Source organism: Protopterus annectens, chromosome 12.part0, assembly GCF_019279795.1.
Source record: "Protopterus annectens isolate FY-2018-M chromosome 12.part0, PAN1.0, whole genome shotgun sequence".
Taxonomy (NCBI): Eukaryota; Metazoa; Chordata; order Ceratodontiformes; family Protopteridae; genus Protopterus; species Protopterus annectens.
Window position 1 is genome coordinate 1466517850 of NC_056746.1, and position 12525 is coordinate 1466530374.

Below are 12525 nucleotides of genomic sequence, written 5' to 3' on the forward strand. Positions count from 1 at the left end.
CTTGATAAGTGTAAGCATGGACCTGGGAGATGAACCATTTACAGGTTACCTGTGTCCATTAGAGACATAGATACCAAACCAGGGATGAATTTCCAGTTTCCCATCCAATCGTCTGAGTTGCACTTGAATTGGGTTAGGAAAGAACTCTGCTTCACATGGATGGGGAGCCTGTTCCATAGACGGGGTAGTCTCTAAGATGCATATCTCTCCAGCAGGTCCTATTTATATAACAGGCAAGGTTTAAGTCTTTAGAATGGGTAATTCTGGTGCTGTTTGTTTTATGGATATGCAGGAGGTCCATCAGAGTGGGGTCTGTCAATGCCCTGTATGCCAGGCATAGCTATCCCATCAAAAGCCTGTAGGAGACAGAATACAGGAATAGGACCTTGAGGCAGTCTGCAAGGACATATTACTTACACCCTGTATTCTTAGAGTGAGGAACCTCTGTGAATGTTCCAGTTGTTGGATATGCCTGGTTAGGTAGATACCAAAGAGTGCATTGTACTCAATGATAGGTCTAATGAATGCCGAATACAGGGGAACAAAGATTTCCTTGGACTTAGATGCCATACCTTTGTTTATAAGTTGTGCAACACAGAATGATTTCCTCACCACTGTAGACATGTGATGGTCAAAGGCTAGACTGCTATGTGTATCCCTAAGTCCCTGACTCCTGGGTCAATTCTAAGGGGTGTTTTGTCAATATGATAATTACCAGAGAGAGATGACTTTCCAAGGGATACTATTATGCATTTCTTGGTATTTAGTTTTAATCCATGGATCTGACACCAGTTGTTTGTCTGTGTCAGCCCCTCCTGGAGAACATTTGTGTCAGTGAGATTCAATGACAGCCCCTAATGTTCAGTCATCTGCAAATTTAGTAAGCCAGAGACCACTGACATTGTCCTTGACTTCTGAGATGTAAATGCCAAAAATGAGCAGTCCAAGGACAGATTCTTGAGGGACTCCACTTTTGACTGGCCTCTTTGTAGAGGTAGACTCCACAATTCTAACTTACTGGGTCCTGTCTGTGAGTCAGCTGGCTATCAACCAGGTGACATAGGAGTTTGTACCTACACTCTTGAGTTTCTCAACAATGCCTGAGTGGGGTATTGTGTCAAATGCCTTCGCCAGGTCAAGGTAGGCAGTCTGAGCAATTTTTCCCTCATCCATTGCTTTGGTGACCTTCTCAAAGAAGTCTGCCAAGTTGAGTAAGCATGCTCTGGCCTGGAAGAAACTAAACCTGGATGGGTCCAGTGTCTGGAGGTTTGCTATATCTCTACTGATCATCTCCATGATAATTCTTTCAATGGCTTTACATATAAGACTAGTGAGACTTATGGGTCTGTAGTTTTCATGGTCTGTAGATGGCCCACCTTTTTGCAGAGGGATGACTGTGCCTTTCTCCATTCATGAGACAAGAAGCCTGTTTGAAGGCTACAGTTAAATAGTAATTCCATATAGTATCCAAAGAGTAACTGAAACAGTTCACTTATGCTTTGCTGATGAGGCTATAAGAAGGCTGAAACATGCATGTCCACAGCTAGTCTGGTTTGGCTTTATTGGCCTGAAACTGTCCATAACGGACTTAAAAGGAAAAAAGTCATGGGCATTCTGAACTGCCATATAGTTGAAACACCTGATATACTTAAGGGGTCATCTGCATATATCCCATGTTGTCTGTAATACAAGAGGTTTTAAGGAATCACACATGTATGGTATATATATGTCTATATGTGTGTGTATATATATATATATATATATATATATATATATATATATATATATATATATATATATACACACACACACACACACACACACACACACACACACACACATACACATATGTATGTATGTATATATATATATATATATATATATATATATATATATATATATATATATAAACACACACACACACACACACACACACACACACACATAAAACAAAGGTAGTAGTTACAAAACAAGTTAAATTATTTATGAAGCTATATTGTTTCATTGTATATCTAAGCACTTATAAGCAGCAATAAGGTATTTCCCCATTGAAGTAATAAAACAATACAACTTCTGTGTTGTAAGTGGCCACACATTTAAGCGAGAAAAATATATATTGTTTTTCAGGCTTAATACGTAGTAAGAGGAACCTGTCACGATCTTAAACCATAATCAACTAAGTATCTTGACTTCTTTTTATCATACATATTGTTAATGAAGAAATCCCAGAGTTCTATTCTTGAATAGATGCCTATTGTCTTTCATTATTTTTTGGTCTCATTTCTTATTTTTGGACAATAATTCTGCAATAAGGTGATGTAGGCTTTAGAAATATGTTTAACATATGTTTATATCTTCCATTTATTTATGCTAATTAGTCTTGTGCATGCTAAATTAAGAGTCTACATTACAGCTACTTCATCTGAAATATATGTATTTCAGCAGGGGATTTAAGCAGAAACAGGAATAACAAATAACTTCTAAATTACATTTATCACGCTGCTGACAGTAACCAAACACAGTGTATGACCATTGTAAACAGGAAACAAAAAAGGCATCCACTTAGATTTTTTCAGTTGCCACTATATAGCAAAGAAAGCCATTTTAGTTTGTTTTTTATTCTTTTTTTTCCCAGCAGTGATGTATATACAAGGTTAGCATTAAATTTTGCAGTGTACTCTCGACTTCATATTGAAAAGTCCAGAGAATGGCAATTCACAAATGAAGATTTCTTCTGTCTTTTAATTCTGTGAGCTCTTTTTCCCCACTGATGAAACCATACTGTAAAAATAATGTTTGCTAAGAGCCGCCTGGTATACACAATTTAATTCCATTGGCTCATTCCAGACAGATTTAGAATTGTCCATATATGCTAATAATTAGTGTCATTTTTTGATAAATACTGAAGAGGAATCCATGTTCTATTGTTCAAATAAGTATCAAAATTTCAGTTGTAAGTTTAATGCATTTATGTCTTTAATATAGTTCAGAGAAGGAACTTCAGTTAGCCATCCAGCATCTCAGAATTGTGTTTGTTCTCAAAAAGTAAAGTTCTGATTTCGAAAGGGGTACCAGTACTGTTTCGGAATTAAAATTTCCTGACAAACATGGCTGAGACTGGATGCATTCTTGACATTGAAAAAATTCCAGCTTTAATTTTCTGTTAAGATGTCAGATTTCCATCTGTTCTTTTCATTTCAATAGCCATTCATTAACTAGAAAAAGAAAAATACACAAACATAGAGTTTAATAAACAAAATCTGTTATTTCAGCTGACTGAATACACAATGTACACACATTTATATAGTGTGCTGTATAAAAAGAATATTCCTTACACAAAATATATATATATATATATATATATATATATATATATATATATATATATATAGGGTTCAAAATAATTTCTTACCAAAGAGTAGTAACTCACCTGATCACCAATAGCCTGAAAATTGTAGCTACTATAGTCAACATAAATTGGCAAATTGATACTGTAAAGATGACACATTGACACTTAGCATCATTTTTAACTAATAATATAACACTGATTAAACCAAAACAACCAGGAGGGTAGAAGAGACAGGCAGGAAAAGAGCAGAAAAGCAGGGGAAAGGAACCAGATATGGGGAAGACAACCAGGAGGGAGCTGTCAAGCAGTTATAACCCAAGGTAGGGCAGCTGGGGCAGACAGACAGAAAGATTGACAGAGCGGAGGTAGACTTAGAAGTGACCATTCTGTGTGTGTGTGTGGGGGGGTGTTCCTGCAGAAGTGTATGGAGGAAATAGCATGAGAAAAGAGCTTTGCCATAGGAAAGGTAGAAAACAGAGTAAGTGATTAAAAGGTAATAAGTGGAAAGAGCAGTATAGGAACTGAGTGGCCAACAGACTGAGCACTGCAGGCAGGTGACAGGTATAATTGATAAATGACACAGGAATTTGCTTTGGGGGAAGGAAATTGATGGATGCTAAAGGTGAAAGAATGAGTACAATGAAGATAAATGCAGTCTCAAAGCCTACTCCTCACCAGGATGGAGGCAACAGTGCAAATGTTCACAACAGGAGAGTGATGCCCACATACAGTATTCATAAACTGGTCCTTGTGGAAGCTAATGACATAGCAGAAAAAACATGTTTGTTAGTGGAAATGACCAAGGACGATGAAGTGGTCCCTAGCAGCTTGGTGAGTGCTACAGTGCTCAGTGGGGTACTATCTGAACCAATGTTTAGCAGTAAGATGAACACCTTGTTCAGTTCAACACCTTGTACAAGGGGTGTGAGAAAGCATAGGGGGTTGCAAAGGTGGAGGAGGGAGGATGGACTAGGAAGATGAGAAAATGGTCTGTTGGGACAGCCACCATCTCCCATGAGAGATGAAAGGTAATGGCTCAACTGCAAATACAATTAATGAAAGGAAGAGATGGTATCAGGAGAAAAAGTTGCTATGGATGATGGAGGAGATGGTAGAAGAAGGAAGGTGATTAGTAAGGAGAAAGGAGGCTGGAACAGATGATGTTTATTAGGACAATATGAACTAAAATAGGTTAGAAAATAGCAGAAGTGAGCTGGTTAGGCAGACGGGATGGGAAATAAAGCCGTAATAAAGAGAAATTGCTAACATTTAAAAGGAGGTATATGTTGTCAAGCTTTACTTTCTTCTTCATTGCTCATCCATATTGTATATTGCATTATGGAATTTAACATTGGAGCTTTTCTCCCTGGGCTTCCTCTAAAAAGATGCACTGACTAGTTGTACTATCCCAAAAACAAATGCACATAAGTAAATGAATAAATTTCTTCTTTGCCATCTTATTGCACTTTTGCTGCTTTTGGCCTCAGCATATATCTTCTATCCATCCTCCAACTTCTCCTTTCTTTCCCTATAAATTTTCAGTTACACTTCATGGCTGTTTCCACCTCCCTAATGATCTAGGCTGCCTTGCTCTTCCTCTTTCCCTTATCAAGACTCTTTAATGCTCCCTACATTGCATCTGTTATGACAGTTCATAGGTCCTCAACTCCTTTCCTGTCTTCTTACCTCATAAATGATCAAATAAAAAAAATATGCAACTATCAAGTGAATACAGTGAAATCAATAATCTCTGTAATGGTGTTAAGGCATTTTACCTCCCTGATATATTTATAAGCCTGCTACTAATGTAAACATATATATATATATATATATATATATATATATATATATATATATATATATATATACAAACTCCAAGATTACTGCTCTTTGACGTACACAGAATACTCAAGAGGTACTGCAGTCCTGAACTTCGTACATGTACATAGTATTTACACTTTCCAGGTCACTTTTACCAAATACAAACTGCTGACTGTAAAATGAAACTAAAGAAGCACAAAGGCACGAAAAGTCACGAGTAATCCAACAAACTTTATTCTGAAGCGCTTTTCATCCTGCTCACTAGCAGGACTCCATCATATAAAAGATACTATCAAACTACATGGTTAAATAGTGGACTGGCATTACAATCAAGTCAGGCTTCAATTAGCTGCCTTAAAGGGGTATTGTTCTCTGTTACACACCTGCATTTGCTGTAATATGTGTGAAACAACCACCTTTGTAAAAAGTAATAAGTAATAAATCCTGAAGAATAAAAAGTCAACAACAATGATGAAAGTCATTACAATAAAAAATGTTACAATAAAAGCAATACAATAAATTACCACACTCCTATGTCAACTAACTAAGTAGGTAAATGGGTAGGATTAATAATAAATAAATAAATACATTTAAAAAAAGGTCCTACACCTTCAATTTTAATTGTCCTAATAATAATAATAATAATAATAATAATAATAATAATAATAATAATAATAATAATTTCCCTCCTTTTACTATTAAAAACATGGATGTTAGAGGCTACATTGAAACATATTAAAAATTATGTATATATATATATATATATGTATGTATGCATTGAGCCATGTTTCAATGCATTAACCAGGTAGTTAACCACATAGCTTCATTGTCTTCCAAGATGTGCAATTTTTAGTGCCTCAAGTTCCTTAATTTGAGAATGCATGCTAATGATACAACTTTGTTTAAACCTGGGCTGAAACATGACCCAGCACGAAGTTGCCAACATAATTAAAGCTGTTCCAATAACAATGAAAGAGGGCCACCATGTGTGTCATCAATTACTGAATCGATGGCCCTAAACAAGAAAGAATGGTGGGGATGCAAGGATATACGTTGGGCCAAGGCGTTGTCTAAATTTTGATTTCTTATTTTGTAAAGTGTTCATAAACACATTCTCTCAACTTACGGTCAGTTTTACCGATATAAAAAGCGGCACAACTTTGACATTGCGTCACATAAACCACTGATTTAGACTAACAGGTATACATTAAATTAGTCTTGTAAACAATGTTCCTGATCACTACGTCTTTGCCTGTGCTCATATATTTACAATAATTGCACATCTGACATCTATGCATACCACACTTCAAGTTTAATGCAGGCTTTCTGGCTTCCAACAAGCTCTTCAAGTTTGTTCCTTTCATGTATGTAATGTGGGGACCATTCTCAAACTTACCAGAGATGTGAAAATCTCGCCTGATTACTTCCCAATTTTTATATAAAATTAACTTGCTCTCCTTCGCATTACTACTAAAGGGAGTAATCAGACTAGTTGTATATTCAAGATTACGACAACAATTGAAATTGGTTACTTCAGTCTTGTCAAATGCTAAACTTAGAATTGGTCTGTGTGTACCTTGTTCTCTCTTAATTTTAACTTCCTCACATACGGCATCTATCAGACCATCAGGATAACCTCTCGAGGAGCATGTCCTTCAATTTGTGGCATTCATTCAAAAAGTCAGGTTCAAGTGTGACCATACGCGCGGCCCTCACAAACTGTCCTTTAACAATTGACTTTTTCTGATGCCAAGGATGACAACTACTAAAGTGAAGGAAATAATTTGAATATGTGTGTTTTCTGTAGATCTTCGTTACATATGAATTTTTCATCAAGTCCTTACTAAGGTCTATATCCAGGTATGAAACCCAGTCTGTGTCAAACACGTAAGTAAAGGACAAAAAAACTAGTTGTACTATTGAAGTTGTCCTGGGGGACGAAGGGGTCTGTAGACTTCTATTAGGTTTTGACTGGTAGATCTGAGAAGTCTTTATGTGTGGTGCATTTTAAAGGTAGTGGACAGGGAGGGACAGAGGGATGGCTGAAAAATGAGTTTGTGTGCATAGGTGAGCTGAGTATAGGAGAGGAAGTTGGGAAGTTCAAGCCAATTTAGTTTGTGGAGTGGTGCACAGAGATGGGTTGAAGATTTGTTGCTAGTGGCAAATTTGGCTACTTTATTATAGCATGAGGATAGTTTGGTTTTGAGAGATGATTGTAGGTTTGTTAAAAGAGGGGCACCATAGAGAAGGGAGGGTAAGAGAAATGTGGTAGAGAGAGTGAGCTTGGTAGCTGGGGTGAGGTATCGCTTGTGTCGGTAGAGCAGGCCAAGTTTTTGGTGGGTCTTTTTAATGTTTAGTAGTAGATGGGAGTCAAATTTAAGCTTGTCATCGATTTGAACTCCTAGTAGTTTGGTATCAGATACCAGTTCAAGTGGTGTGTTATTTCGACTGGTGATTGAGAATAGTTGTCTTATCAAACATGTTGGTTTTAGAGGGGGTAAATATCATTAGTTTTGATTTAGCTGCATTAAGTGCAAGATGGTTGTCTTTCATCCACTGTTCTGTGGTGAAGAAGGCATCTTGAGTCAGCTTTAGGAGAGCTGGGATGGAAGAGGCAGCACAGATGATTGTAGAATCATCTGCATATTGGATGATGTTAGCATAGGGGATAGAGTGGTAATAATCATTAATGAAAATATTGAAGAGGAGGGGGCCTAATATGGAACATTGTGGGACACCAGTAGGGGTGTTAAGGAAGGAGGAGGTGGCTTTTTTCCACTTGACAGGTCTGCCTGTTGGAGAGATAGCTGGTGAACCAATTGAGAGTTGAAGGTGATAGATTTAGCTTAGAAAGTTTAGTAAGTAGCAGGTTATGGGAGATAGTGTCAAAGGCCTTAGAGAGATCGAGTAGGATGGTAGATACAGTGAGACCAGAATCTCGAGCTTTATTCACAGTTTCAAGGAACAATAGGAGGGCCATCATAGTGCTATGATTGGGTCGGAATCCGTGTTGATAGGAGTTAGTAGGTTGTTGTCTAATAGATGGGGAAGGAGTTGAAGATGGATGCATTTCTCTAGAATTTTTGAAATAGGAGAGATGATAGCGATGGGCCGGAAGTTGGTGATGTTAGTATTATTACCTCCTTTGTGAAGGGGTATGATAAAAGCCTTTTTCCAGAGTTGTGGAACAAGACCTTCTTGTATAGAGCGGTTGATTAGGATACTGATTGGGAGAGCGATGGCTTCAGCAGCTATGCTGAGGAAATATGAGGGAATGTTATCGGGGGCATTGGTGCATGGTTTTAGCCTCTGTAGGAGTTTTTTTATGGTAGAGGTAGGGATTGGTATCAGGGAGAATGTAAGGGGTTGAGAGGTTGTAGAATGATAGAGTGGAGATGGGGGGGGTGTTGGGAGAGGACAAGTGGAAGTAGGAGGTGGATAATTGTTAGAGAAGGAAGAGGTTAGTTTGGAAAAACAGTCAATAAAAAAAGAGTTAAATTGGGTGGCAAGATCATTGTCTTGTACATTTGGGCTAGGGATTGGATTTTCAGTTATATCAGGTTTTAAGAGGGTGGTTATACCTTTCCAGAATTTTAGTGGGTCGGTTTTATGTTTATTTTGAAGTGAGGAGAAGTAGTTTTGCCGGTCTGCTGTGATAAGCTTTTTAACCGTGTTACGAAGAGTTTTGTATTCATTGAGGGTAGTGGGAGATTTGTGCTTTTGATAGCATGTCCAGGCTTTGTCTCTAAGTCACATGGTTGTTAGTGTGCTTTTTGTTAGCCAGGGGGTAGTTTTGTTTTTTATTCTTCTGGTTTTTAAGGGAGCATGGGTATCTAAAAGATTTAGGAAAGTAGTATTAAACTGAGTGATAGCATTTTCTAGCAGGAGAGTTTTTAGGGGTTACCAGTTAAGTGATTTTAGGGAGTCAGAGAAAGCTTCTGGGTTGAAGTTTTTTTGGTATCTGTAAGTGACGTAATTATGGGTAACTTGTAAAGGAGAAGGAAGACGTCTAGCAAAGATGGGAAGGTGGTCACTAAGGGAGTCAGGAAGAGTTCCACTTTCAGGGTAGTAGTGGGGGTGAGAGACTAAGATCCAATCTAGAATACTGCCATTATTAAGATCTTTAGAGGGCCTAGTAGTGGAGTTGATGAGTTGAGAGTAGTTATACAGGTTGATGTTAAGGAAGGGAGTAGGGGACTGAATGGAGGACCAATTGATGTTGGTGTCTCCCATGATAATGGTTTCATTAGAGATATTGGTAGAAAACCAGGAGAGGATATCTTCAAGTACAGAGATATTGTTGCCAGGGGGAATGTAAAGGGAGGCTATGCATATATTTTTGTGTTTGTTTAATCGAAGTTGAGCTAGTATTAATTCTGCGTTACTGAAATATGAGGGAATAGCTTTATTGTAGGGAGTAATGCATAGAGAGGATGAGTAGAGAAGAGCTACTCCACCACCTTTTTTTGGGCTCTGTCTGCTCTGATAATGGAGTAGTTAGGTGGTACTATCTCAACATCTTTCTCAACATCTTTCATATGAGGTTTTAACCAGGTTTCAGATATGGCTAAGATGTCTGGTTTGTTATGGTGTAGCCAGGCTTGTAGGTTTGGAATTTTGTTAGCTAAGCTTTGTGCATTGAGGGATGCTAGTAGGATGGATTTAGATGTAGAGGAGGAGGTGTTTGGGCCTGGGTTAGGGTGTATATCCCCAGATAATAGTAGGGATGTTAGAAGTTGCATTATGTAGTAGAGGTGTTTTTTTTTTCATAAGTAATGTGTGTAGAAGGAGGTATGGGGGATATGGTGTGTATAGTGGGAGTTGAGGTTTTATAAGGTGAGATAAGCTTGTAATGAAAGCATAGATTGTGGTTGATGGGGTAAAGTGTAGGAGATATTGATATTAGTGTGTACGTGTGAGGTGTGTTGAGAGAGCTGGTTGTATGAAAGAGTGGGATGTGAGTTAAGGTGTTAGGCTGGGTAAGGTAGTAGATGAGGGTTATGTTCAGTAACAGAAGTAGTTGAAATGAGAAGGATGTATATTTTGAAGACATGTTTAGGTTCTTTGAGAATAATATAGTTAACACTAAGGAAGAAGTGGGATATGAGGTGAATTGATTAAGGCTGAGGATGAAGTGGGATTTGTGGTGAAAGGAAGTTGTGAAGGGGAGGGGATAGGAGGAGAAAGGGGTGGAGTTTAGTAGTTGGAGAGGAAGCAGGAGTGGCTATGTGGGTATAAGTGTAGAGGTAGTGGGGTGGGTGGGAATTGGGGGTAGGGTAGGGGAGCGGAGTGAGCCCGCAGGGCGAACAGAGTGGGGAAGAACAGAAAGAGAAAAACAGCAGCAGAAAAAGTATCAGCCACTGCAAATGAGATAGAAAGGTAAGCAGGTATAGTAGATATAAAATTAGGTAAGGAGAAATAACTTTCAGGAATGAAAGTAATGGGTTCAATTTAGTTATGGAATTTTGTACAGGGGGTAAATTACCAGGTTATTAACAGTGATAATACCAGCTCTTTAAGCTATTTAGACAGCTTCATAGGAGAGGAGCCAAGTAAGATACAAGTAGTACCGTATTATGGTTGGTAGGTGCTGCCACCTAGTGGTGAAAGAGAAGAAAGCAGACAGGAAAGGGGTGCGGGACACCTAACCTTCACTGAGTGAAATATCTAGGACTCCGTTGACCTGGTGGGGGGAGTGTTTTCATTTGGTCCACGGTAGGCTGCTGAATTGCTTACAAGGGAAGTTAAAGAAAAATATAAGAGTTATTAAGTGGGTAGTTACAAAGACAGTAGTTGGGTTAAGGCTACCTACATACTTACCTATTATTATTATTGGGACAATTAAAATTGAAGGTGTAGGACCTTTTTTATTTATTTATTTATTTAATTATTATTAATCCTACCCATTTACCTACTTAGTTAGTTGACATAGGAGTGTGGTAATTTATTGTATTGTCTTTTATTGTAACATTTTTTATTGTAATGACTTTCATCAATGTTGTTGACTTTTTACTCTTCAGGATTTATTACTTATTACTTTTTACAAAGGTGGTTGTTTCACACATATTACAGCAAATACAGGTGTGTAACAGAGAACAATACCCCTTTAAGGCAGCTAATTGAAGCCTGACTTGATTGTAATGCCCATCCACTATTTAACCATGTAGTTTGATAGTATCTTTTATCTGATGAAGTCCTGCTAGTGAGCAGGATGAAAAGCACTTCAGAATAAAGTTTGTTGGATTACCCGTGACTTTTCGTGCCTTTGTGCTTCTTCACTTTTACCAGATGATTTAATGATCCTTGTACCTTTACAGGTAACCCTTCTTCCTGAGGTCTTACTTATTTTTCTTCCCAATGGTATCACTAGTCCAACTCCTCAAACTGCTCAGATTCAATGCCTTTTTTAATCTTGCCTTTAGGACATTGAAAGATCAAAAATAAATGTGCTAAGATCACTTAAATACCAGAAAACATTTAGGCCTGCAGTAACGTTTCTGACAATGCCTGTATAAAACACTAAAATTTACTGTGTTACTAATAAAATCTCTGGTGAATTTTGCTTAACAATGGTAACACCAGCTGACTCTGAAGACCTTCCATCATGTACTCTGCCACCCCTCCACCCTAACCTATTATGCCCTTCATAAATGCCCTATATCTCATGATTTCTATCACCCATCATTTCCCATTATTCATCCATACCTCTTCTTCCCAGCCTTATTAAGTACACCCATCTTGGCTTCTGGCACTGTTGAGCATCTAGACTGTATTACTCATACCCTGTTCTCTTCCATTTATCCATTTCCCTTGTCCTTCCTCTTTAGTGGTGGTACCGATTCCTTATAGCTCTCCTTCACACCCATTAGATCATAGATGACATTCAGTGTCAGACAGCTATTGCCTTTTACAACCTCTTTTTCTTCACAAAAACAAAACAAACAAAAAAATAAACAAGAAAAGAGCTACCACAGGCTGTTTCCACACCCTCTATTTTGTCAGTCACTTTGCTGTATTACTTGACGTAAGCAATGACAAAAACAGCTTGAGCTACCCTTTTTTGGTGAAGTTCCACTCTGGTCAAGCCTTTTACCTGGTTAATAAATTAGTAAATGTACTTAGAATAGACCAGGTCTGGAAAGGCAAATACAATGCATCTTCAGCCAGTTCCCTACACCCTAAGCTTATACTCACGACCACAGCTTTTAAGGATCATCTCATCCTTTGTTATATCAATGGATCATTCAGGAAAATGAATTCTCAGAAAGAAAGAAAGTACTGACAGACCACAACATGAAACCCTTAGTCCAGTATCTCATCTTTGACCTAGGCCCAAGTTATTGGAAAGAAGACTA

General features: G+C 38.0%; 1 protein-coding gene across 1 annotated transcript in view; it reads right to left on the reverse strand.

Moving 5' to 3' along the window:
• Window positions 1-2602: 2602 nt before the first annotated feature.
• The window catches only part of LOC122817250 (carbonic anhydrase-related protein 10), a 50154-nt gene continuing 40231 nt past the window's right edge, over window positions 2603-12525 (reverse strand). The window contains exon 3 of the mRNA XM_044090467.1: window positions 2603-3215. Within this exon, the coding sequence (XP_043946402.1) occupies window positions 3193-3215 (23 nt within the window). The 3' untranslated portion in view covers window positions 2603-3192. The remainder of the gene's footprint in view (window positions 3216-12525) is intronic.